Source organism: Talpa occidentalis, unplaced genomic scaffold (assembly GCF_014898055.3).
Source record: "Talpa occidentalis isolate TD23 unplaced genomic scaffold, MPIMG_talOcc4v2.1 talOcc4.16, whole genome shotgun sequence".
Classification (NCBI taxonomy): Eukaryota; Metazoa; Chordata; class Mammalia; order Eulipotyphla; family Talpidae; genus Talpa; species Talpa occidentalis.
In genome coordinates this window covers 69905734-69933326 of record NW_023601653.1, presented here as the reverse complement: position 1 = coordinate 69933326, position 27593 = coordinate 69905734, and the positions used below count along the sequence as shown (strand labels likewise).

Below are 27593 nucleotides of genomic sequence, written 5' to 3'. Positions count from 1 at the left end.
GCCCCTACTCAGCAAGAATTCTGTCGGTATGCCCTCCACACTCTCTCCCTAGAAGGTAGCTTCCCTAAGGACAGGGGAGCAGGGGTTGCTGCTCTGGCATGTCCTGTGGACAACCTAGACCCGCTCGTGTGTGGATGGGGTTGGATCAGGGGAGAGGAGCAATGGCTGGCTTGTTATTTCTTTGTACTTCATCTTAAAAAGTCACACAGCAGGGCAGGAACACAGGAGTCCAGATTGTCAATAGGGCATCTGGCTCCCAGATGCCGTGTCTGGCTCTCTGTCCATGTCTGTCTGTGGGTCTCTGTACTTTCCATATTTGCCAGACCCCTTCATTTCTCAAGCTGGCGCCCTGCTGTACACTGCTCTGTGCCCAGTTCTATCAGCACTGCCCCAGCTGAGCTCTCAGGGGCCCATCTGAGGACTGTCCACTGATTCTGCAGCCCCTTTCCCACCAGCTGGGCCTGGCCTGTCCCTGCAAGCCCTCCTCTCCCCGGCGGCTTCTGAAGAAGGGAGGAGGCCTGGTTCCGGCCCTGCTGCCCTCACGTGCTTTCCCGGCTGCCCCCTCCCGCCCAGTAGGGGCAGCCAAGCCTGTTCCTCTTCCCGATTGCGACAACAGGCCTTAGCTCCCAGCGCTCCCTGTCCCCGCCCAGCGGCAGGCTCTCCACTCCCACTTCCTGAGCCTGGCGCTGGAGCCCTGGAGGCCAGGCCCGGCCGCTGCGGGCCCCCGGGGGCACTTCGGCCCTTTGTTCAGTCCCAGCCCTTGGGCTCCGGAGGCTGCTGCCACCATTGCCCAGGACATCCAGGGCCCCATCTTCCTCCCAGGCCTGCACCCATCTGATTGACTGGCCGCCATGCGCCTCCCCGGGGCTGCCTCCCCCTGCGGCCTGGCCTGGGGGCCACTGGTACTGGGCCTCTGCAGTCTGCTGGCAGCATCCCCAACCCGGCTGGTGAGGAAAGGGCCATGCAGAGGGGTGGGGGTGGTCTTGGGCAGGGAAGAGGAGTCTGGGCAGCCCTCTCTAGTCCCTCTGCCCTTTCATGCTGACTTCTAAATAATTCCCACCCCACCACCGTCTCCCCTTGAAGGTGCCCCCATACCACATGGAGAACCAAACCTGCCAGGACCAAGAAAAGGAGTACTACATGACCAAGCATCGGGTCTGCTGCTCCCGCTGCAAACCAGGTTAGAGGCAAAGGCTAGAGGCAAAGGCTAGAGGGAGCAGGGCTCCAGGGTGGGAGTACCAGTCCACCGGCATGCCTCAGACACCACCTCCCAGAGACTGAGAAACACTGGCTCTCCCGCATTTGTTGGCACTGGGAGGACAGGCCCAGGGTCACACAACCAGCAGCAGACCTGAGGGTGGAACCCAGGCCTCCTGACACCCCTCTGCGGGTTCACGTTTTGCAGGAACGTATGTCTCTGCTGAATGTAACCTCAACAAGGACACAACTTGCACCACATGCCCTGAACATTCCTACAACGAGCATTGGAACCATCTCTTCATCTGCCAGATGTGCCGGCCCTGTGATCCTGGTGAGTGGGACGGGCCAGGGCAGGGCTGGGGTCTCCTGGGCACAGCCCCTCCACTGAGCTCTCCAGTCTCCCCCCAGTGCTGGGCTTCGAGGAGATCCTGCCTTGCACTAGCAAACAGAAAACTCAGTGCCGCTGCCAGCCAGGAATGACCTGCTCTTTCCTGAACCATGAGTGTACACACTGCGAGCCACTCCCAGACTGTGAACCTGGCACTGAAACCCAGCTGAAAGGTCAGAGGTCACTGAGGGGCAGAGGGGGCTCTTGAATGGGGCCAGGAGCATGGTATTGTGTCCATGGTGAGCCCCCAGGCTGTCCTCTTTGTTATGCCTCTTCTCACACCATGTGACACTCCCGGGAAGGATGGGGGGCGGTGAATAGATTTGGGACAGGTGAGGGGCTCCAGAGGGGGCCTCCTTTCTGCACTAGGGAAGCCAGGATAAAGGAGAGATGAGGAAAGATGTGAGCCACAGAATGGAGGGGGCCATCAGTGGGCATAGAGGAAGCTCACCAAGGAGCAAAGGATTCTCTTTGCCTACTCACCCTGGCTCACCTCACTTTTTTCTTGCCAGATGATGTTGGAGAAGCTACCGGCTACTGTGTAGCCTGTAAGGCAGGATATTTCCAGAATACCACCTCCCGCGGTGCCCGCTGCAGGCCCCACACCAGGTCAGTGCGCCCCTGCCCACATCCCCTCCCACTGCTGAAAGCCCGCCCCACGTGCTTGGTTCCCTGGGCTCTGCCGGTCACTTCCAGCCCCAGGCCCACTTAAGCTGGGTTCCCTCCGTTCCACAGATGTGAGGACCAGGGCCTGGTGGAAGCAGCCCCAGGCACCGCCCAGGCTGACACCAGCTGCAGAAATGCACCAGAACCACCTGAGATGACAGGTGAGGGGCCAGGGCTGAAGGACTCATCTGGGAAAATGCCTGTTTTTATTTTTTTTTTTTTATTTTTTTAAAGATTTATTTATTTATTATTTATACAAGCACTGGGTACAGTCTGAAGTGCGGGAGGGTGAGAGAACACACCAGAGCCAGAGCGGGGAGCAGAGTAGGCAGAAGGACCGAAGTACACTGCTGAGGGGAGCAGCGGGGGGCAGGAGAGGTCTGCACGCCATGTGGGACCCTCCTCCGGTGGCCGGGGAGCAGCTGGGGGATCGAACAGGCGCTGCAGAGGCTGTGGGCAGCTTCGCAACCCAGCGCTCAACCACTGCGCCACCGGGGAGGCCCAACCTGTTTTTATTTTTTAAGATTTATTTATTTATGCATACAAGAGCCTGGTGCAGGCCAGAGGTGCAGGGGTGGGGGGTGGTGAGAGGATTCACCAGAGACAGAAAGAGGAGCAGAACAGGTGGATCTACTGAGATACACTGCTGAGGGGAGCAGCGGGCAAGACAGGAGAGGTCTGCTGCACCATGTGTGTCACCTCCCTGGCCTGGGGATCAAACTGGTGTTGCAGTGGCTGTGGATAGCTTCATAGTGCTGTGACTTAACCCCTTGTACCACCAGGGAGGCCCCTGGGAAAATGCTTTAATTCCACCCATCTCAAAATCTTCCTTCCATCTCAGAATTGGAGTAAGAAGAAAAGTTCCTTAAAGAGAAATTGGAGTATCCCTATGCTAGTTTACTTACACACACACACACACACACACACATACACACGGACGCTTCTTTATAACTTACACATTATTATGTGTAACACTCCACACCGAGGTGTAATTGTAACTGATATCGCTGTCATCATTCTGGACATGCCACCATCACATAATCCATGTAATAGACCACTGTATTAGATAACACACTCTGTCCTTAAGAAATGATTCCACGTTTGATGCTTTCTTTTTTTTCCTTTTTCGAGGTGTTATTGTTTTCCTTACCTAATAGACAATTATAGGATATTTGTAATGATGGTACTTGTCATTAATCACAGCAAACTTTATTGTATTGTCTTTTTCAATGGCCAAATATTTATAATCATAGCTTCCATTTATTGAGAGCTAGCGTGTCATGCACTCTGCGAACACGTTGCCTACGCTAAGCTATTTAATCCTCTTAATGATCCTATGAGGGAGTACCGTTAGTATCCTCACTGATTAGGTGAGGAAACTGAGGCTCAGGAGGGGGATGTGACTTGCCCAAGATCACCCACGTGGTAATCGGTATTATTAATGTAACAGAGGCATTGCCATTAAAACAGAGGTTTTTCCTGCCCCACCTAATGAGGGGTGTAGCTGAGCAGCCAGGTCGTGGGGTACCCCGACCTGGGGTACCAGACTGTCCACTGACATTAAGACCTATCCTCAGGTCTTTCTTACTCCAAATGTATGCCACAATACATGTGCCTTAGAGATTAGAAAATTCAGATAAGCAAACAACTCACCCCACAGAACTTTGACCTACTGTATCCATTCTTAACATCTTTTAATAAAGCCCTAGACATTTTTCTATGTCTCAAAGTCCATAGCTATGATTTTTCCCTAAAAGTGGAGTCATTTGAATATGTGATAACCTGATCTTTCTTCCTACTATATTATGCTTTTGCATGTCCTCATTCATTTGTAATTAATGACAAGTAACATTTTAGAAGGTATGAGAAGCTTTTTTATATATATAAAAAAGCTGGAAAGGTGAAATGACTTCAAAAATCACACAGCTGGACAAAAATCACACAGCTGGACAAAAATCACACAGCTCGAACCCATGTGTCCGAGACTCCAGGCCCAAGTTCTTGCCATGCCTCGTCGTCTGTATTCCTGTCAGCCACAGAGTCACGTGCAAACCTCCTGGGAGGAACAGGTCCAAGTCCTCCTGACTTTCCTCAGGTGTGTTTAGTGGCCAATGGACACTGTGGACTCCTTGCAATTGATGACAGACTGAGGCCCATAGAAGGACAGAAATTACCTACCTAGACACACAGGAGTCTGAGAAACTCTCAGCCTTTCTTTCTCTCCTCTCCTGGAACCTGACCTGAGCAACTCCCACCCTCCCATGCAGCCAAGACAGAGTTCAGAAGCAAGGCTCCCCTGTAAACAGCCCTGCAGGTCAGAAGGGCAATCCCAGCTCTTACCAGTGCCTCTCTGTAAGGTGGTCAAGTACACAGAAATGTGGCTCTCCCATGGCCTGAGTCACCTGTGGCAAGTGTCCCTAGGTTTGCCCCAAGGGACTGCCATAGGGTGAGAGGGGAAAGCTGCTGGAAAGCTGGACCCTAACTTCCTTGCCTTCCACCCTTCTCTGGGTGCCATGTCCCTCCCATCTCTGTCCTGGCAGGAACCATGCTGCTGCTGGCCATCCTGCTGCCCCTGGCCTTCTTCGTGCTGCTCACCATTGTCTTCACCTGCATCTGGAAGAGCCACCCCTCTCTCTGCAGAAAGCTGGGTAGGGAGGAGCAGGAGACCCTCTGTCCCTCCCTGGATGGGGGGGTAGGAGAGGGAGGGAATACTCAACTTCCTCAGTGTCAACCCTTCTGCCCCTCCACACCCTCGAGACTCCCCATGCTTGTCCCCAACACAAACATCATCTCCATCCAGCCCCCCATTCTGAGGCTGGAGCTAAGGGTTCCTTTGGGAAATCCCAGGTTGGGAAGCAACACATTGTGGTGGGGTGTGGAGGTCAGGGTAATGTGGGTTGACACTTGAAGGGTCTGCCAGAGGCCCTACACCCATTGCCTTTTCCATTGCAGGATCTCTGCTCAAGAGGCATCCAGAGGTAATGGGGAAGGCTGAGAAGGCAGCGAGGAGGGTCAGAGGATAGGTGGGCAAGGTGGGGGGAGCAAGGAAAGCATGTGTAGGCTTCGACATTCATGAATGCATTCAATTCATCATTATGGAGCAGACCACAAGCCAGGTATTGTGCAAGGCAGTGGATACGGCAGAGAGCAAAACAAAGCCTCTACCCTCCTGTGTGTACAAACATATATCAAGTGTTGATCTTTGCTAAATGAAGCAGACTGGGTGGGGGCAGTGACTGATAGTGGAACACAATGGGCTTAGACAGAGAGGGCCTTACCGATAAGCTGACATTTAAGCTGAAAAATAAACAAGGGAGCTAGCCACAGGGATTTCTGGGGAATGTGCTTTAAGAGACGGAACATCAGGTGCAAAGGCCCTGAGGCAGACAGCATGGTCAGGAGTAGAGTCGGGCGAAGAGTTGTCTAAGCATGGGGTAGAGTATGGAAATTAAAGAAAGATGAGTCTGAGGCCCACTGCTCTCTCCCACAGCAGGTGGAAGCTGATGGAAGCTGGGAGCCTCCAAGGATCAACCCACATTTCCCTGACCTGGTAGAGCCACTTCTGCCCCTGTCCGGAGATTTGTCCCTGGCCTTGACCAGGCACCCAGCAGCCTCAGTTGTGGAGAAGGAGGTGCTACAGCAGCAAAGTCCTCTGGTACAGGCCGGGGAGATGGAGGCTGAGCCTCCAGAGCAAGGCCAACTGGCCCACGGTAAGCTGGGGCAGATGGAAGGGAGAAGGGGTGGGGCAGGGCAGGGAGAGAAAATGACAGGCAGGGAGAGAGTGTGAGCCAGACAAAAGACAAAAGACTAAAACAGAGGCAAGACTTTGAGACTCCAGACAGCTAGCCAGGGCATCGCAGTAACAGGGAAGGGAAGAGACAAAAAGCTAGAAACAAAAATGAAGGTGGAATACCAGAAACTAATAGCAAATGGGAGCAGGGACAAAGATCGGGGGCCTGATGTTGGGGGCACAGACTTCCTTCCCCAGTAGTGCCTCTCAGCCCCTCTCACTCTGCCACCCCTCTCACAGGTACAAACGGTATTCACGTCACTGGCGGGTCTGTGACTGTCACTGGTAACATCTACATCTACAATGGGCCAGTCCTGGGGGGAGGACGGGGCCCCGGTGACCCCACAGCTGCTCCGGAGCCTCCATACCCCATCCCGGAAGAGGGTGCCCCTGGCCCTCCAGGGCTCTCTACACCCTTCCAGGAAGATGGCAAAGCTTGGCACCTGGCGGAGACAGAAACCCGGGGGTGCCATGCCCTCTAACAGGACCAAGGACCCAATTTGTCACCCATGTCTGATGGTGTCTGGGAAAAGCCAGGAGAAGGGAGATTCAAGAGCACCCTCTCCCCAAGCTGCCCCACCCACACAGGATTGACAGAGGACCTGGGTAGGCCCGAGGGGCAGAGCCCTAGGGGGCCAGGCCTCTGACACCTCTCTGAGAGCAAGACTGGCACTGGCTGGGAACGGGGCCGAAGAAGGACTCTCACCACTGCCTGAGCAAGTCGGAGACTTCAATGCAGACACCCCTGCTCACTGGGGCTGTGCCAGCTCCGCTTAGGCACAGGTGGGGCCTGTAGCCCTCACTGCTGCCCACACGGCACTCTGCACCCTAAGCCTGCCACAGAAGAGAGCCGGCCACACGGTCCCTTGTGAGGACATCACTGGGACTTCTAAGGGATTCGTGGTGCTCATCCCCAAGCTTTGGAGGCCCTCGGAGGGCCCGCATTTTACAAGGACTGAGGTAGTCCCTCTATAACGTTGGCATTGCGTGAAGGAACCCCGCCCCATCCCAGAGTCGAAAGGGTTTCTGGACAGACTGGGAGTTTGGTTTGGGATTCTAGGGATAAGGGGGAGTTGCGGAGGGGGAGGAAAATAGTAAGTGTATTTATCAAGTGTAACCACATGCAAATAAAGAAGAGACTGAGATCTAGACTATTTTCTTGGGATTTATATAGAAATACTATTCCATTGGGACAGTGACTGAGGCAAAGGTCAGAATATACTGTAACCCCACACAGGTATTTTTATGTGGGACTGAAGATGTAATTCAGGTGAATTACACTAGCCAGGAATCACTGCAGCATCAAGATGGTGTTCTAAATGCCTCACAGATTTAACTGATAAAATCCTTACAACAACCCCACAGGGTAGATAATTACTAATCCCATTTAACAAGGGAGGAAACTGAGGCCCAGCAAGGGTAAACTCGCCCACTTCTGCTTCCAATGGCAAAGCTGGGATCTGCATCCAGTGGGCCTGGCTCCAGTGGTCTCTGGAGTGATCATCACCTGTCACACCCTGCAGAATGTCTCTGAATGGGTGTCCTGGCTGGCTTCTTTGGTACCCAGGCCTCCCCTTGGAGTCTCAGCCAGCTCACAAGCCCCAACCACAGTGGCTGGAGGAGAAACCACCTTCTACTCCAAATGTGAGAGGCCAAGTTCACATCCACAAGTGAGCAGAGGCCCAGACCCACCATCCCACTCAGAAGGAACACTCACCACTTTTTTTTTTGAAGATTGATTTATTTATGCGTACAAAAACTGGGGTACAGGCCAGAGGTGTGGGGGGTGAGAGGATCCACTAGAAACAGAGTGGGGAACAGAACAGGCGGATTGACTGAAATACACTGCTGAGGGGAGAAGCAGGTGAGACAGGGGAGGTCTGCTGCACCATGTGGGTTGCTCCCTGGACAGGGATCGATTTCATGCTGCAGTGGCTGCAGATTGCTTCAAAGGTTGTGTCTTAATCCCTTGAGCCACCAGGGAGGCCCCCACCCACCACTTTTTACTTTGTTTGTTTTTGTTTTATTTTATCCCCCCCCCCTAAAAAAAGACATTAAATCTTCCCAGGGGTTCTCAGGAGTCAATGTTTGCTGCCCCTGCCCCCCCCCCCCCCCCCCTACCCCCCTGCAGAATTTTTCTACCATCCTGCTCACTAGAGGCTGCCTGGGCTGGAAGGATTTAGAGGGAGCAGCTGCCAGCTGGCTGCTCCTTCCATAAAAGGCCACCCTTTGGGTCTAAAGTCAAGCACTCCATCACTGGGGCTCATCAAGAAGGTGTGGCCACAAAACACAGACCCGGGAGTCTGATCCAACACGGTGCCGGGTTATTTAAGGCTGACGGTGACCATGTGAGATGCAACTTCCTTTTCTGAGAAGTAAATACTGGTGACTTCTAGCTCCCCATACAGAGTTAAATCTTCCTGCTCTGCTATAAAGTCAGCCAGTGTGGCTCCTTAATAATTATCTGATTGCATTTAGATTTTTTTTTAATTCACACACTGTTCAACAAAAGAAAAAAAAGAAAAAAATTTTAAGAAATCGTGCTAAAACTAACCCTTGAAAGCTGACCATAGATCTGAGGCATTCAGAGGGGAGGGGAGGGGTAAGGAGTGGAGGGAGCACATTCCACTGTGGTGGGGGGTTGTGGGTGCTTTTGTGACTGTGCTTTTGGGGGGTTGGAGAGCAACGAGGACTACACTTGAGGGCAGACATCCCATACTGTCAAAAAATTAATAATGATAAAACAGGGGTATTTCATTAAAAAGTAAAAGATAAATAAAATAAAATTGAGAGAGATAGAGCTATAAAGCACACCCTCTGTGACACTGATTAGATCTGTCTGTTTGCTGCAGCGGCCAGACCAAAGAGCCACAGATTGGGCCATTTAAATAGCTAGAAATGGGCAGTTCTTGTCTTTTCAGACTGCCCACCTGAGTCTATGCCAGCATCTCTTTTTTCCTTTTTTTCTCTTTTCCTTTATAAACTTGTGAGGAACAAATAAAAAATAAACGGTTGAAAATGATTTCACAGCTCTGGAGGCTGCAGGCCTGACGGGGCAGGTTGGGTTTCCTCTGAAGCATGGCTCCTGGGCTTGTGGACGGCCAGCCATCCGCTCCGCTGTCATGTGGTCTACCTCTGTGTGTGTCTGTGTCCGAGTTTCCTCTTCTTTAAAGGACCAGCCCATCCCAATGAACTTACTTCAACTTCATCATCTCTTGAAAGACCCTATATCTAAGTACAGTCACACCAGGTTAGAACATCAATATGAGTTTTAGAGGACATAATTCAGCCCATGACGTTACCTTGTTTATTTTGCCAGTGTCAAGGTAATTCAGGCTCCAAGACACATTAACAGAGCACACTTTGTATAGAGAGGAGCTTCTGTTTAGAATGAAAGTAACTAGAAAATCAATAAAGACAGCCTCTTGCGTGGTGTTCAAAAGATAGAACCAGATACTCCAATAGCTGACAAAGGGATTATGAAGTTTGGATCGAGCTAGTCGCTCAAATATCATTTTCAAGAACCCCAGTCCCAATCCATACGGAAGAGAAAGGCAATACTGAGTCCAATCGCCATCAACATAAGTGTAGGGAAGCCTGAGACAAGGCCAAGCAGCAGGCGAGGTGCGAGATGCAGGTACTTGGGCCTAGAGTGGTGACAGTGGGAGAAGGGAGGGATGAAGCCCTGGGGAAGAATTTCTTTTTTCAAAAGAGGAAGCAGTTGACATTGACACTTTCTGCACCTTCCCTAGGAACAAAACCCACTTCTGTACTAAAGCAGAAACCATATCAGGAAATCCAGGGTCCTGCTAAGAAGCCCATTCCCCTTTGCCAGGACCTGGTGCAGGCTAGACATGGGATCCATTTCTGGCTTTCAACAAGTGTGAGGGGATCTTCCTTCCTAGGATAAAAAGCATCATAAGGAGAAAGTTTTTGGCTTTCTTTGTCCCTCTGTTCTTGTTTGAAGGATGTTTGTGTGAGGACATGATGCCTGCCTTATGGCAGCCATCTTGCTCTCATGAGGAAACAAGCCAAGGAAATTAAAAGCCAATCCTCTGAGAACGCAGTTTCTGGAAGAAAAGAAAGAACTCAGGTAGTGAGGCATCAGTGAGGAGCTGAGCCAACAGAGAATAAACAGCTACTTTGGGTCATCTTTTTAAGACAGTCTTCTGTCCCAGCATTCTAACTGTATAAGTAAAGTTTCCTTTTCTTTTTTAATTTTAATTTTACGCACTTCCTTTTTTGGGGACAGGTAATTTATTCAGATGGCTCAAAATTTAAAAAATATCATACAGTTAAACAGTGAAATGTACTCCTTTTACTCCTGGCCCTCAACTTCAGTAATGCCCTCCCTGGAAGCTGTAACTAATGTTACAGCTTCTGATGTTTCTGATTCTTTTCCAGAGATAATTTATGTATATTCAAGCAAATGTATACAAATGTTTGTATGCAACTGGCAGCCCATTCTCTCCATATTCTCCCACTTGCCTTTTCAATTTTTCAAAATAGCTTATCTATAATTCCCTATCAGTAACTAAAATCTTTTGCATTAATTTTTATATTTGCATAGTATTCCATTCTCTAGCTGCACCATTTAACTTGATCCTTTTGGGAATCTAAAATTCATTTCCAGTCTTTACTATTACAAGCACATCTACAATATTAACCCATGCCATTCTGAACATGTGAGAGTCTTACCATCAAAAAATTTGCTAGAAATAAAATAGTTAGTCAAAAGGTTTACATATCTTATTGTGATAAATATTACTAAATTACCCTCCATAGAGATTGAATATAAGCAATTTTTAGGATAATCTATTTCCTACACAAACCACAACCTCAATGTGCCATCATTTGGGGGAGGTGTTGCGTAGAAGAACTGGGGTGTAGGCCAGATCTGCTGGGGTGAGAGGATTCACCAGAGAGAGAGTGGGGAGCAGAAGAGATGGATTTACTGAAATACATTGCTAAGGGGAGCAGCGGGTGAGACAGGAGAGGTCTGCTGCGCCATGTGGGTCAGGTCCCTGGCCAGGGATCAAACGCAGACCATAGAGCTGAGAGCCCTGATACTTAACCTGGAGGCCACCTGGAGGCCCTCAAATATTTTGAACTTGGTCAGACTGAAAGGTGAAAGGTTAACTCAGGGTAATTTTTTACATGTATTTCTTATTGTGAATGAAGTTTTATATTTCATTGTAAGTGAACATGTTCATGTGTTAAAGAGTCATATGTACTTTATTTTTTTTTTACTATTTTTTTCACTTTACTATTTTTCTATTAAACAATTTTCAAATTTTATCTAGCTTTCCTACAATCATCTATTGGACAATAGTTTCTTCATCACCAATCTGAAATACCACCATTATCATAAGCCAAATTTATGTATGAATTTGAATTTATTTTCTAACTTTCATTTCTTTCCCTTGATCTTTTTGATTTGCTAGTCTTTTAATTACTTTAGCTATATATATATATATATATATATATATATATATATATATATAAAAAACCAAATGTATTAAATTACCTTCTAGATTTTCCACTGTGATAAAGTTGCCTACTATTGGGATTTTATTCCTTGGAATCATGCAAGACTCTGGAAAATGTACTAATAATTTCAATTTGTGTAATCATTCTTATATATTCTCTTTGGGATTTTGTTACTTGGCCACCTCGTGTCTTTAAAACTATCCATTACACTGTCCTTTGAATATCTATATTTGTGACTTCAAATGTTCCCAATGCATTCTCCAATATTTTTCACTTGCCAATTTGTTTGCTACAACACTACACACTCACACAAATCCAGAATTCCTTGAAACCCATTCCCAGGACTACAGTCAAGTTAACTTCAACAATGCCACAATACACACATGTAAAAGGAGCTTTTCAAGAGCCTTGAGGTGATCATTGATTACAGAGAGTTTCAAAGAAAGTTAACTGTAATCCAAACCCAAATTTTCATATATCCCACTTAAGGGTTTATTCATTGGTTCATTTAAAGACTTACTATTTGCACATACCTTGAAATCTGTCAGCTTAATCCCCATGCTCCTCATAGACTTATTAGAAATTTGATCCAAAATTCTAGTACTTTCAACTTCCTGGTAGTGGTAGAACATTTTGTAGCTGCTAGTCTTTCCCAACCCTGTCTCCTAACCACAGTCTCTGCTGGCCAAACCTCATCCTGAATGGTTTAGATTAACAATGCCTCTGAAACTTAAGTTTGATTCAAAAATGAAAGCACTTACTTAGAAATTTCTCTGATAGTTTAATTAATTGTTAAATATTTCTACTCTTATTTATCTATATAGATATTAAGATATTTTCTGAAATTAGATTTTACTAGGTTTTATCTTAATTAACTAAAGTTAAATATTTCCACTCTTTTTATTTATCTTTATATAAATTAGGATATTTTCTGAAATTAGATTTTACTAGATTTTATGTTATTATACATAATATCACTGCATTTCCCCTTTTTATATTTAATTAACTGAGTTATTAGTTTTATATATTAATATCCATTGGGATTCCTTTTAATCTTCTTTTCAAAATTTTCCTAACTATATTTCCTTGATTCTATTTCCATATGAACTTTAAATTCAGTTTATCTAGTTCCCCATCAAAAAAATAAAAGCCTCCGATGATACTTGTATTGAAATTGCATCACATGTATAGATAACAAGGAAAACTAACATCTTCCTGGTGTAGTTCTCCTTTTCATGAACATTCTACACCTTTCTATTTGTTGATTCCTATGTGTTCCTGAGTAGCATTTTAATGGTTACTCTTATTTCATACAGATATTGAGTAAGTTAAGTTCATTCTTGTTAAGTTCATTCTGAGCTGTTTTTTTTATTTTTAAGTGCTATAAAAGAAAAGAGATCTTTTCTGTCATTTACTTTTTTTTTAATCCAACCACCTACTAAATCATCTTGTCATCTACAATTGTTTTTCAGTTGATTCTCTTAGGCTATCACCTATAGATAATACAAAATTAATGTCTGCTGTCTAATATTTATTCTTTAATATATTTTAATCTTGCCAAAATGCACTGCCTATGAAGCAATCCGCAGCTACTGCAGCACGAGTTCGATCCCTGGCCAGAGAGCAACCCACATGGCACAGCAGACCTCTCCTGACTCGCCCACTGCTCCCCTGAGCAGTGTATTTCAGCCAATCTGCCTGTTCTGTTCCCCACTCTGTTTCTGGTGAATCCTCTCACCCCCCTCCCCATGCCTCTGGCCTGTAACCCAGTTCTCGTATGCATAAATAAATCTTAAAAAAAAAAATAGTAATGGCATTAATGAACATTTTTATCTTGCTCCTGATTTTAATGGAAGTACTTTTAATATTTGCTCAGGAAGCAGGCATTGAAATAAATGTATTTATTTTTATTATGCTCAAAAAACATCCATATCTTGCTATTTAATTGAGTTTTTCAGTTAACAATGGATATTGAATTTTTCTAACTTGGAGATAGAGTCAACAGGATCTGTTGATGGGCTTGAGTCTCAGCTTTCAAAATTAGCATTTAGTAAGGATCAAAAGAGTTTTAACTATGTACCCAGTATTTGAAGATACAACAGCAAATGAAAACAAACCTGATACCTACCCTTCTGAAGTTTGAAAAAGAATTACAGTGAGGGGCCTCCCTGGTGGCACAAGGGCTTAATCACCACACTATGAAGCAATTGCAGCCTCTGCGGCAAGAGTTTGATCCCCAGCCAGCCAGGGAGCAACCCACATGGCGAAGCAGACCTCTCCTGTCTCGCCCACTGCTTCCCTCAGCAGTGTGTTTCAGTCAGTCTGCCTGTTCTGTTCCCCACTTTGTCTCTGGTGAATCCTCTCACCCCCCACATCTCTGGCTTGTACCCCAGCTCTTGTATACATAAATAAATAAATCTTAAAAAAAAAAGAAAAGAAAAGAATTACAGTGAGATAAGTAACAGGGAGAAATACAACATATAATCAGAGACCTATTATAGGTTGAGGGTCAGGAAATTTAAGATACAACCTGAATAATTAGGATTAGCTAAGTGAATTAGGGAAGGGAAGAATAATCTACTGTTGGACTGACTTGTATGTTCAAAGGCCCTCATAGGAAGAATAGGTTGGCAGGAGCTTGAGAAGAGAGATGAAGCTAGAGAAGTAAGAGGAAGCAAATTTAAACTACAAGAAGGATTTTGGATTTTACCCTAAGGGCAATAGGAAACCACTTATGGGTTTTTTTTTTTTCCCTTTTATAGTTGTTATTCTTTTTTAATTTCACATTTTATTAAGTCATAATGCATTGTAAGTTGACTTTTTACATTTTTGGGTAATGCAAGTACTTGACTTAAGCTTTGATTGTTGAGGCATCCACATCAAAGAGGCACCCACCCCAGAGATGGCTATCTCAAACAAACACATTGCCTGTCATACCACTAGACGGAGAAACAGGCTGCCTCCCCACCTCCTCCTCCACTGAGGCCCTTTTGTCTTACCGATACCGGTTGATTTCATTCACTAGTCAGTTAGGACTGACTGGTGTTTTTCCTTTTTCTTTCCTTTACCCTTCTTTCCTGGCTTAAATTCCCATTCTTAAATTCAGCAATACAGTAAGCCCCAGAAACCCTACACCTCAGTAAAAGCTGGACCCCGAGTTCATTCTCTCTCCCTCCTACCACCCCTGTGACCTCACTATGGCCCAGCTTTCAGTATCTAAAGATACTACACAAATAAAACAGACCTCGTACCTACCCTTCTGAAGTGTGAAGAAGTATTACGGTGAGATAAGTCAAAACCATGAAAGTTGGGCCCCAACCCATCACCAAATCCAGTTGTGCTGTGCCACTTCTAGGTCTTGTAAGTAATAAACCTCTATTTTCAAAAAAGTTTCCTGATAGGGCCTCCCTGGTGGCACAGGGGTTAAAGTCTCAGCACTATCCAGCCACTATGTTACATATGAGTTCCATCCCCTGCCTGGGAGCTACCCACATGGCACAGCAGACCTCTCCTGTCTGCCCGCTGCTCCCCTCAGCAGTGTATTTCAGTAGATCTGCCTGTTCTGTTCCCCACTCTGTCTCTGGTGAATCCTCTCACCTCTGCCCCCGCACCTCTGTCTTACACCCCAGTTCTTATATGCATAAATGAATTTAAAAAATCTTAAAAAAATTTCCTGGTAGTTATTGTGTAAGGGCATCTTACAATCATAAGAAGAGCCACATGGTCCAGTCAAAATACTGATTTAATTATCTCTGGGAAACTTTCAGGGGCCTTACCATATCATCAATAAGTTAAAATCTGATACAAAATGCATAACACACATATAGTAAAGTGTGTAAAATGTACTGATCTTAAGTCTAGAGTCTGGAGAATTGTTACATATGCACAGACCTGTGTAACTATTCCAGGAGCTATGGAATATTTTCAGTACCCTAGAAATCTCATGCCCCTACGCACTCAGTAATCCTTATTGCTTGGGTCTCAGTTTATAATTTGAGATATTTGATATATCTCAATATACCTCAATATATCTCAATATAATTTGAGATAAATGATATTTGCCAGAGACATCCACTATCTGATTTATGACTCATGCCCATGAATGAGCTTTGGCTATACTTGAATTACCTATCAATGGGCTCATACAGTAATCACCCCTTCGTGTTTAGCTTCTTTTGATCATTGTCCTATTTTGAGATGTATCCTTGCTATTGCTAGTATTAGCAGTATGGTATAAGGTAAATGAGATGGTCAGGCTTTTACACCGCTGGTATTTGTGGCTATCACCTGCAGTACTGAATGCAGGAGCGTCTTGGGAGTGTGGGCTCAGAGTATGCACGCCTGATTGTGGACACCTGGAGCATGGTGTGGGCATGCGTAAGTGGGCACACCAGAGCCTGGAGGCTGAGGATATAAGGGTGGCATCACACCGAAGATGGTATGGTAGAATGGCTGGAGAGAGAGAACAAGTGACTATGGAGAGGCAGGAGACATAGCCAGAGAGACCCCAAAGAGAAAGCTCCCCTGGCTTCCCTGCCTTGCCAGACTGCGGGCTTGCCCCACAACATTTGGTGTAGAAAGAGCATTAAATTCTGAATAAACCACTGAGCACTCTGGGACTCTCCTTTACCATCTGCCCAAACCATATACCATATGTGTGTGTGTGTGTGAGTGTGTGTGTGTGTGTATATATATATATATGGCGTTCCACTGTATGAACATAACTAAATTTACCCATTCTCCTAAGTCTTTCCCCTAAGAGTCATTTCAAGTTTTCAGCAATCATGTCCACGGTTACTACAGACATCTCATATATGTCTTTCTATACACACATGCACTCTTTTTTTTTTTCCTTTTTTTTTTAATAGAGGCATGTTCTATTTATTTATTTATTTTATTTGTTTGTTTGTTTATACATGCGCTGGGTACAGTGAGAAGCGCGGGAGGGTGAGAGAATTCACCAGAGCCAGAGCGGGGAGCAGAGCAGGCAGAAGGACCGAAGTACACTGCAGAGGGGAGCAGCGGGGGGCAGGGGAGGTCTGCACGCCATGTGGGACCCTCCTCCGGTGGCCGGGGAGCAGCCAGGGATCGAACCGGCGCCGCAGAGGCCGCGGGCAGCTTCGCAACCCAGCGCTCAACCGCTGCGCCACCGGGGAGGCCCCACACATGCACTCTTGATATACTCCTGGAAGTAGAATTGCTACATCAAAAAGCAGAGATATGTATATATTTTTAGTAAACACTGCTAAAACATTACTAAAATGATGAATATCATTTACAATCCCACCTGTAACACACGCGCATTCCATTGCTTCACATATTCACCAAACTTAGTGTGTTCAATCATTTTAACATTAGCCACTTTAATGTTGTCGTTCTCACTTTGGAGTTGCTTTTCTTAATAAATGGTTTTCTTTGGAATAATTTTAGAATTACAGAAAAGTTACCAAGATAGTACAGAGAGTTTCACCCACAGCTCCCCTTATTTTAATATCTTATATAACCATGACTCATTAGTCAAAAGTAAGAAATTAACATTATTGAAATACTAATTAACTAAACTGCAGACTTTAATCAGATAATGTCCTTTTTCCATCCAGGATCCAACCCAGGATACTGAATTAATATTGTTTAATTAATGAAATGCATTTTTTAGAGCTCAGATTTACATAAAAATTGCACAGAAAGTACAGAGAGTTCTCAGAAATTCTTTCTCCCCTTACACACACAAACACACACACAGTTTCACCTACTAACATCTTAACATTTGTATGGTATATTTGTTACAATTAATGAAACAATATTGGTACATTATTACTAACCAAGATCCATAATTTACATTAGATGTGATGTACAATTCAACAGCTCGACATATGTATAATATCATGTATCCAATATTATAGTATCATACAGAATAGTTTCACTGCCCTAATAATCTCCTGTATTACATCCATTTATACCTCCCTCTCTTTATACCACTGGCAACCACTGATCTTTTTACTGTCTCTAGTTTTTCCTTTTCCAAGATGTCATGGAGTATGAAGCCTTTTCAAACTCACTTCTTTCACTTAGCATAAGAATTTTTTTTCCATATTTTTTCTTGACTGGACAGCCCATTTCTTTTTATTGCAGAATAATATCTTGATGTGTGCCTATCACACAATTTATCCATTAATATACTGAAGGACAGCATGGTTACTTCTAAGTTTTTTTGGTTTTGTCAATTATGTGCAGACCTATGTTTTCAATTCCTTTGAGTAAATACCAAGACATGCAACTGCTGGATCATTTGGCAAGACTATGTTTAGCTTTGTGACTAACTGCCTAGCTGTCTTCCAAAGTGGCTGAACCATTTTACACTCCTACCACCAATGAATGAGAGTTCCCCTTGATCCATATAGTCCCTGACAGTCGATATTGTCCAAGTTTTGTCTGTTTTTGTATGATACTAGATATGTGGTAGTGTCTTGTTCCTTAACTCCATAATAACATAGGATGTTGATCATCTTTTCATATATTTATTAGCCATCTCTATGTCTTCTTTGGTAAGGTATCTGCTCATATATTTTTGCCTATTTTCACCCATTTTTAATTTTTTTTCTTATTGTTGAATTTTAAGAGTTCTTCGTATGTTTTAATATATGTCCTTTATAATATTTGTACTTTGCCAGTGTTTTTCCTATTCTGTGGCTTGACAGTGTTTTCAACAAAACAGAAATGTTTTATTTTAATGGAATCCCATTTATCAATTTTTTGTTTGATATATAGTACTTTTGGTGCTGTATTTTAAAACTCAATATCAGACCCAAGGTCACCAAGATTGTCTTATGTTATCTTCCAGCAGATTTATAGTTTTGCATTTTCATTTAGATCCATGTTCCATATGAGTCAATTTTTGTGAAAGCTATAGCTTTTGTCTAAACTCATTTTCTTGTAAGTGGATGTCCATTTCTCCCAGTACCGTTTGTTGAAAAGACTATCCTTCCTCCACTTAATTTCCTTTGCCAAAAGATCAGTTGACTATTTTTTTTTAAGATGTATTAATGCATACAAGCATTGGGGTGTAGGCCAGAGGTGCGGGGGTTTGTGAGAGGATTCTCCAGAGACAGGGGAGCAGAACAGGCAGAAGTACTGAAATACACTGCTGAGGGGAGCAGCAGGCAAGACAGGAGAGGTCTGCTGTGCCATGTGGGTTAGTTCCCTGGGCAGGCTTCGAACTCATGTTGCAGTGGCTGGCACTAGCTTGATAGCACTTTGTCTTTAACCCCTGCACCACCAGGGAGGCCCAATTGACTATTTTTGTGTGGGTCTATTTCTAGGCTCTCTGTTCTGTTCCACTGATCTATTTGTTTATTCCTTCACCCACCCCCTACTCTCCCGATTACTGTCAATTTATAATAGGTCTTGAAGTCAGGTAGTGTCAGTCCTTTCACTTTGTTCTTGTCCCTCAATAGTAGGTTGGCTATTCTGGGTCTTTGGCCTCTTCATGGCAATTTTAGAATCAGTTTGCTAATGGCTACAAAAATAGCTTGCTAAGATTTGGGAGTTTTTTGTTCTTTTGTTTGTTTTGTTTTTTGGGTTTTTTAATTAATTTTTTTTATTTTTTTACATCATTGTTCATTTCTAAACAATGTTTGCTTCCCCCCACCCCCTCAGGTGCAGTCCCCATAGAGTTTCCTTCCCCAAGGCACCCGTGCACCATCACCTCAGTCCCCTGTGCTCCTCCCTCCCTCCCTCTGATCCCTCTCCCTCCTCCTCCTCTCCACTATGTCTCTGATTTATAATTGTCTGGTTTTGCTTTGTTGTGTTTTGTACTGTCATTATTTTTTTACACTGATGTCTTATTTGGTTCCCCTATATTCCTGCTATAAGTGAAACCATCCGGTATTTTTCTTTTTCCTTCTGGCTTATTTCACTGAGCATAATTCCTTCTAGCTCCATCCACTTTGCTGCAAATGGCATGGGTTTATCTTTTTGATTGCTGAGTAATATTTCATTGTGTATATATACCACATCTTCTTTTTTTTTTTTAATAGAGGCATGTTTTTATTTATTTATTTATTTTTATTTGTTTGTTTGTTTTTGTTTATACACGCACTGGGTACAGTCAGAAGCGCGGGAGGGTGAGAGAATTCACCAGAGCCAGAGCGGGGAGCAGAGCAGGCAGAGGGACCGAAGTACACTGCTGAGGGGAGCAGCGGGCAGCAGGAGAGGTCTGCGCGCCATGTGGGACCCTCCTCTGGTGACCGGGGAGCAGCCGGGGATCGAACTGGCACCACAGAGGCTGAGGGCAGCTTCGCAACCCAGCGCTCAACCGCTGCACCACCGGGGAGGCCCTATACCACATCTTCTTGATCCAGTCATCTATTCTGGGGCATTTGGGTTGTTTCCAGGTTTTACCTATTGTAAAATAATGCTGCAATAAACATAGGGGTATTGCCAAGATTTTGTTTGGGATTGTGTTGAATTGATAAACTTGGAAAGACTTGACATTTTAACAATATTGAGTGGGAGGTATTTTTTAAGATGAGGAGAAACTTGAACATATTTTAAATGTTGGGGTAAGGAGCCAACAGAGAAGACAAGGTTACAGTCTCAGAATCGAAGGTATAATCAATAGCCTAAGACTCCTGGAGAGGTCGTAAAGAATAGGATTCTGGGCCTCCCTGGTGGCGCAGCGGTTGAGCGCTGGGTTGTGAAGCTGCCCGCAGCCTCTGCAGCACCGGTTGGATCCCCGGCTGCCGGGTGAGGGTCCCACATGGCGCGCAGACCTCTCCTGCCACCCGCTGCTCCCCTCAGCAGTGTACTTCATCAGTCTGCCTGTTCTGCTCTCCGCTCTGTCTCTGGTATATTCTATCACCCTCCCGTGCTTCTGACTATACCCAGTGCTTGTATAAATAAATAAATAAATCTTTAAAAAAAAACAAAAAAAAAAACTCCATTATCTGGATCTGTCTTCATTTAAAAAAAAAAAAAAAGAATAGGATTCAGAGTCTGTGTAGAGGAATTGGCTTTAGAGCGGAAGAAGAACCGTATGTTACAAAGGAGAGAAGGAGGTGGACCTCCCCAGTGGTGCAGCGGTTTGAGCGCTGCCCTGTGAAGCTGTCTGCAGCCTCTGCAGGGCAGATTCCATTCCCCCCCCCCCCCCCCGCCAGCCGGGGAGCGACCCACGTGGCATGGCAGACCTCTCCTGTCTCACCCACTGCTCCCCTCAGCAGTGTCCTGGGTCAGTCTCCCTGTTCTGCTCCCCACTCTGTCTCTGGTGAGTTCTCTCACCCTCCTGCACCTCTGACTGTACCCCAGTTCTTGTATAAATAAATAAATCTTTTTAAAAAAATGTTTAAAAAAAAACAAAGGAGAGGAGGGGGTAGCAATGGGTACAAATACAAGTGTATTTATGAATTTGGTGATATTTAGTTTTTTGGTGAATATGGATGCCAAGTCATCTGTTGAGAGTGACAATGAGGCAGGACTTAGAATTCTGAATAGAAAAGCAAATAGCCATTGCATGAATTTGGAAGAGAATGAAGCTGGGTCACGAGTGTTGAAGCCCCAGTCGGCCACCATAAACATGAAGCACCAATCTATACTGGCAGGTGAGACTGAGCATCACACACAGAGACGGAGGTAGTTCATTCATCCGGGAGTGCTGTGTGATTAAAGATCAGAGAAAGAAGGGATTGGATAATATCAGCAAAAGAGATTCAGAAATAGGGGTGGATGATAGAAAACTCTAAGATGGACAGAAAGGGAAGTGAAAATGGAAGGAGCTGATAGCTAGAAATCAAATGGAGGTGGCAGTGGACCAGCTGTGCTGAGTGAACAGCAGGCACAGATGGAGTGATTGAGCAAGAATTGGCGGTTGTGGTCAAAGAGTTCCCCCATCTGTAAAGTGGGGGAATAACAGAATTGTAATGAAGATTAAATGTGACAGAACACGTGCTTCACAAGTGTTCAACACTATACCAATGTTTGTTTGTTCAGTAGACTATATACTGCCTGAAGGCAGGCATCTCAGACATTCCTGCTCCCAGCATGGTGTCTAAAGGCTCATAGGTGCTTAGTGAATCTATGAGTATTAGACAGATGAATGAATGATTTCCCTTTCAGATTTAGGCGGCCAAATTTTCTGTGCTTTCTTGCCCAGAAGAGCTAACCCTTAGATATTCTTATAGTCTGACAACAATGTTGAAAGAACAAACTGTACTGATAATGGCAGTGCAGCCTGTATTGGACTAAATATAAGCATATACAAATTATATCTTAAATATATATATATAATTTAAAACTCTGAACAAAATATAAACAACAGTTGTTTGATGACATTGGAGAGGGATCAAGAGGGCACCAACTTGAAGAGATTTAGTGCTTAAAAGACGGGACACACACTGGGTGAGATCCATATTTAACTGGTTTTTGCAGGTTTTCATGAGGTACATGGGGAAGTGGAGCCCAAGAAGAAATCGGCAGAAACTGGAGCTCTTAGATCAGCTGGTAAGGAAAGAGGATCCCAAAACAAAGGAACAAAGGAGTCCCAAAGTAGCATACAAACTCCTTGAAATCCTTAGCTGACTCCTGAATACCAAACAAGACTCAAAAGAGCCCATCACCCCTCCGACAAGATTAAGACTGTTCTGGGACTCACAGAGGACACCAAAAGAATTCAAATAGCAAAGAGTAGTCTTTTCCATAGATGATGCTGAGATAATTGGACATTCTCATGCGAAAGAATGAAGTTCAACCATACCTCATTCTGCTTACAAAATTAACTAAAAGTGGATAAAACCTAATTATAAGAGATAAGTACATTCCAAAGTCTGGAACAAACACAGCCAACCTACCTAGCAAACTCCTACTCATCCATCAAGTCACAACTCGAATGCTGCCTCCTCTGTGAAGTCCTCTTAAACTAGCAGACACAGCTGGGTTTTCAGTTTTTGAATAGCTTCCATTAAAGCAATTATCTTTACTGAGTTATGGTTGCTTGCCTACCTACCTGTTTACCCCATTATTCTCAACATTATTCCCATTTTATCCCTCATATAAATTCCAGTTCCTGACACAGAGGAAGTGATCAGTAAATGTAAATGAATGAATGCATGCATGAATGAAGGAATGAAATTTTACATCTCTGGTACTTATGTTCCTTGTCTGAGAATAAAGGAATCAAAATAAGAGATGCTGAAGCCCCTGTCATCTCTAAAATTCTTTTTTTCCAATATGCATCAAGTAAATGCTTAAGCAAATGAATAGCACCCAGCCAGAAGAAAATCCCTTTAAAGAGGTGTCTTAAAGGGGCATGGGTCAATCTGTTTAAGTTTTCCTCTAGAAGCAGACCAATGTGAGCTTTTTGAATCTCTTAAATGTTTTGTCTTGCCTCTGGAACCTTCCAGAGACATTTCCAACCATCTTAAATTAAGTTTAAGAGGAATTGCTTTAGGAAAATGGCTTGCCTGTCATCTCATTATGCAAAATACCTATACCTGTTACTTCTCTTTCTCAGATATTTTCACAAAAGAGATGGATGTTTCTTGACACAAGACAGCTGTTTATACATCTTTGAGGCTAAAGGGTACTTCTCTTATGAGAAGAAATTTTATCCCATGTCCCTCCTCTCTCTCCTCATGTCCTTAAGAGAACATGGTCATTCTCTTCAGAAGGCCAGCAGGTACACTGGAGGACAAGTCCCTGCAACATGAATGGAAGCAGAAATATGGAATAGGGACTCTTACAAATGATCTGGGTCCCTGGATCCCCAAAGTCCACAGTCTCCCTGAAATTATACCCACAATAGGGCCTCTCTGGTGACTCAGGGGTTAAGTCTCAGCACTATCAAGCTATTGGCAGCCACTGCAACATGAATTTGACCTCCAGCCAGAGACTACCCACATGACACAGCAGACCTCTCCTGTCTCACCCACTGCTCCCCTCAGTGTATTTCAGTAGATCCGCCTGTTCTGCTCCCCACTCAGTCTCTGGTGAATTCTCTCACCCCCTCCAACCTCTGGCCTACACCCCAACTCTAGTATCCATAAATAAAAATAAATCTTAAAAAAATTATACCCACAATAGTGTGTTTTTCTGAAGGAAGATGGACATTTTCCTTCAGATTCTCAAAGGGCCCCAAGCACCCCACACAGTTTAGTATGTACCCTGGACTACTATCTGAGCTAAAATAGGTTGAAAAGTGCAGAGGGGTTTTAAGATAAGCTGATTCTCTGGCACATCTCATAGATTATAGGAAAGACAGTTTCCGCAACTGTCATAGACTGGAGTCCCAGGAACTGAGTCCCTCCACCGTATCAGTGACCCTCCCTTATGGGCTTCTTCAAATCCCTCGGACACCTGAAACCCAGCCTGCTGTGCAGACACAGGAGAATTTTGGGGACATGTCAGGCAACAGGCTCCTCTGTCCTTACGTTTAATAGCATTGACCTTGGAGCTATTGATAGAATAGTGTGTTTCTGTAAGGCATGGGGACCTTCTGAAGGACAGAGTCACTATTCTGCCACGAGGGGGCGCCCAAAGCCCAGACAGCCGGGACAGGAGCCTCCTGCCTCGCTTAAACCACGTGCTGACTCTGGAGAGCAAAGCGCTCCCACAACACTGAAGCAAAGCTCCAAGATCCTGGTTACGCAACCAGCTCACCATGCCCTTCTACTCTTAGTGCAGTTTGTGAATGTTTCTTGTTAGCTTCAGTGCTTTCCCTGGAAGTGACCTCACATTTCTCCCTGGCGTCTGTTCTGTGTGTGTACTTATAATTGTGAGCATCCTGGGTGAATGAATGTAACACGTCTAAGCCCCCTCCCCAGAGTTAACTCCTGGGGCCCTGTAGGATGCATCCAGTGATGAGGGTCAGTAGGGTGATTTCAGGGTTGTAAGCTGAGCCCTGCAAGATGCCCATGGGATATCATTAAAATATTCTCCCAACGGTTCAAAATCATGAGCTAGAGGGGGGCTTCCCTGGTGGTTCAATGGTTAAGTCTCAGCACTATCAAGCAATTGCTAGCCACGGAGACCTGAGTTAGATCCCAGGTCAGGGAGCTGACCCACATGGCACATCAGACCTCTCCTGTCTCTCCTTCTGCTCCCCTCAGCAGTGGAGTTCAGTCAATCTGCCTGTTCTGCTCCCCACTCTGTCTCTGGTGAATCCTCTCACCCGACCCCCAACACCTCTAGCCTAGACCTCAGTACTTGCATGCATAAGTAAATAAAATAAAACTTAAAAAAATTTCATCCAAACTGGAAAGAAAAGAATAAAAATATATTTTTGTAAATAATATAATTTAATATGTAGAAAACCATTTTTTAAAAAAGTTATAACTAATGAAGGAATTCAGCAATGTAGCAGCACACAAAGTCAACACACATACACACACAAAAAATTTGCATTTCTTTTTTTTTATTTTTTATTTTTTTTTTTTTAGAGGCATGTTTTATTTATTTATTTGTTTGTTTGTTTCTTTTGTTTATGCATGCAGTGGGTACAGTGAGAAGCGTGGGAGGGTGAGAGAATTCACCAGAGCCAGAGCGGGGAGCAGAGCAGGCAGAAGGACCGAAGTACACTGCTGAGGGGAGCAGCGGGCAGCAGGAGAGGTCTGCGCGCCATGTGGGACCCTCCTCTGGTGGCCGGGGAGCAGCGGGGATCGAACCGGCACCGTAGAGGCCGCGGGCAGCTTCGCAACCCAGCGCTCAACCGCTGCGCCACCGGGGAGGCCCAAAAAGTTGCATTTCTAAATAATTAAAAAAGAAACTAAGAAAAAAAATCCATTTGCAATAGCATCAGAAAAAATAAAATACTTACGAATAAACTTAACAAAGAAAATGCAATGCTTATACAATGAAAACTACAAAACATTGCTGAAAAACACTAAAGAAAACAGGAAAGATGTCCTGTGTTCATGAATTAGAAGGCTTACTATAGTTAATGTGAGAATACTACCAAAAGTCACCTATAGATCCAATGCAATTCCTAACAAAATTTCAACTGCTTTCTTTTGCAGAAATAGACAAGTTAATACTAAAAATACATATGGAAATGCATGGGACACAGGACAGTCAAAATAATATTGAAAAGGAAGAACAAAGTTGGAGGATTCCAACAAATTAATCATTTGTTGATTTTAAAACTTACAATAAAACTTACTACAAAGTTACAGTAGGGCCTCCCTGGTGGCACAGCGGTTGAGCACTGGGTTGCGAAGCTGCCCGCAGCCTCTGCAGCACCAGTTCGATCCCCGGCCACCAGCGAGGGTTCCACAAAAAAAAAAAAAAAAGACAGATATTTAGAGCAATGGAGTAGACTGGAGCACCCAGAAATAAAACCTCACAGATGTGGTCAAAGGATTTTTAAAAGGGTACCAAGACCATTCAAAGGGAAAGGATAGATATTTGGGTTTGGTTTTGTTTTTTGCAGCAAATGCCACTGAGTAAACTGGATATCTACAAAGAATGAATTTGGACTCTTACTTAATATCATACACAAAAATTAACAAAAATGGATCAAGAACCAAAGCATAAAACCAAAAACAATAAAATTCTTAGAAGAAATCATAAAACAAAAGCTTTACTAATTGCATTTGGCAATGATCTTAAATATGAAACCGAAGGCTCAGATAACAAAAGAAAAAGTAAACACATTGGATTTAATGAAAATTTAAATTTTTTGTGCATCAAAGGACAATATGAACAGAAAAAAAGGATACATATAGAATGGGAGACTATATTTGCAAACCGCATATCTAGTAAAGGATTAATATCCAGAATATATAAACCACTCCTATAACTCAACAAAAAAACACAAACAAAATGGGCAAAGAACTTAAATAGACATTTCTCCAAATGGCCAATAAGCTCATGAAAAGATGTTCAACACTACTAATGATTAGGAAATACAAATCAAAACTTCAGTGAGATACCACCTCACACCCATTAGGATGGCTGCTATTTAAAAAAAAAAAAAAAAAAAGCCAGAAAACAAATGTTGAGGACTATGTGAAGTTGGAACCTCTGTGCACTGTGGGAGGGAATGTAAAATTTATACAGCCATTACTGAATGTATGGTGGGGTCTTAAAAAATTTTCAATAGACTAACCATCTGGGTATGTATCCAAAAGAATAGAAAGCCGGGTCATAAAAAGACATTTGTACACCCATGTTCACAGCAGCATTAATCACAATAGCTAAAATGTAGACACAAACCAGTTTCAGTTGATGAATGAATGGATAAGAAAAATATGGGATATAAATATAATGGAATATTATTAAGCTTTAAAAAGGAGAGAAACTGCAATATGCTTTGACATGGATGAATGTTGAGGACACAATGCTAACTGAAATAAGCCAGGCACAGAAAGACAAATACTATACAATTCCAGTTGGATGAGGTCCTCAGAATAGTCAAAATCATAGAGACAGAAAGTAGAATGGTAGTTGGCAGAGGCTAGGAGAAGGGGAGAATGAGGACTTTTTTGCATAATGGGTACAGAGTTTCAGTTTTATGAGATCAGAAAAGCACTATAGGCGTGGGTGGCGGTGATGGCTGCACAATAACTGAATGTATTCAATACCACTGACTGTGTCATATAAAATGGTTGATTTTGTTGCATGTACTGGGCCACAATTTAAAAATACCCCCTGAAAGCAAAGATCATTGTCTTTGTTTTACTATAGTATAAATAGTCAAACAAAATCTTACAGATGCAAATTAAATTAAAATAGTAACATTTTCTAACAACAGATTTTGTTATTTCTAACAATAACTGTGATTTTCAAATTTTTATCACATTCATAATAGATTTATTTGACTCAAAATGGTAATTTGAACTTAAAAAGCAGAAGGAAAACTAGATATTGAAAGTGATTGCTATAATCAATATTCTTTGAAAATTCCAGAATCATGCAGTGTAGACTCATTTCTATGCCTTCAAATATCAAAACACAGACTAGCAATATCCTGCTTCTTGCGGTTTCCCCCATTCTTTTGATGTGAAAATATGATGGTGTCTCTTCAACCCCCATAGCTTCCACATTGCCCATCCTAAGGTCCCCATAGCTAAC

At 44.0% G+C, this 27593-nt stretch overlaps 1 protein-coding gene across 1 annotated transcript; it reads left to right on the top strand.

Moving 5' to 3' along the window:
- The first annotated feature begins 667 nt into the window (after window positions 1-667).
- Window positions 668-7218, top strand: LTBR (lymphotoxin beta receptor). Its single transcript, XM_037514501.2, has 10 exons — window positions 668-947; window positions 1084-1180; window positions 1406-1531; window positions 1609-1761; window positions 2101-2197; window positions 2324-2415; window positions 4795-4902; window positions 5207-5232; window positions 5745-5964; window positions 6285-7218. The coding sequence occupies exons 1-10, from the start codon at window positions 852-854 to the stop codon at window positions 6524-6526; spliced, it is 1257 nt and encodes a 418-aa protein (XP_037370398.1). The 5' UTR covers window positions 668-851; the 3' UTR covers window positions 6527-7218.
- Window positions 7219-27593: the final 20375 nt, after the last annotated feature.

Bases quoted from the DNA above. Each gene is read 5' to 3' on its own strand.
- LTBR (XM_037514501.2), top strand. From the start codon at position 852: ATGCGCCTCCCCGGGGCTGCCTCCCCCTGCGGCCTGGCCTGGGGGCCA. The intron at 948-1,083 runs GTGAGGAAAGGG...CTCCCCTTGAAG, and splicing joins CAGCATCCCCAACCCGGCTG to GTGCCCCCATACCACATGGA. The intron at 1,181-1,405 runs GTTAGAGGCAAA...CACGTTTTGCAG, and splicing joins CTGCTCCCGCTGCAAACCAG to GAACGTATGTCTCTGCTGAA.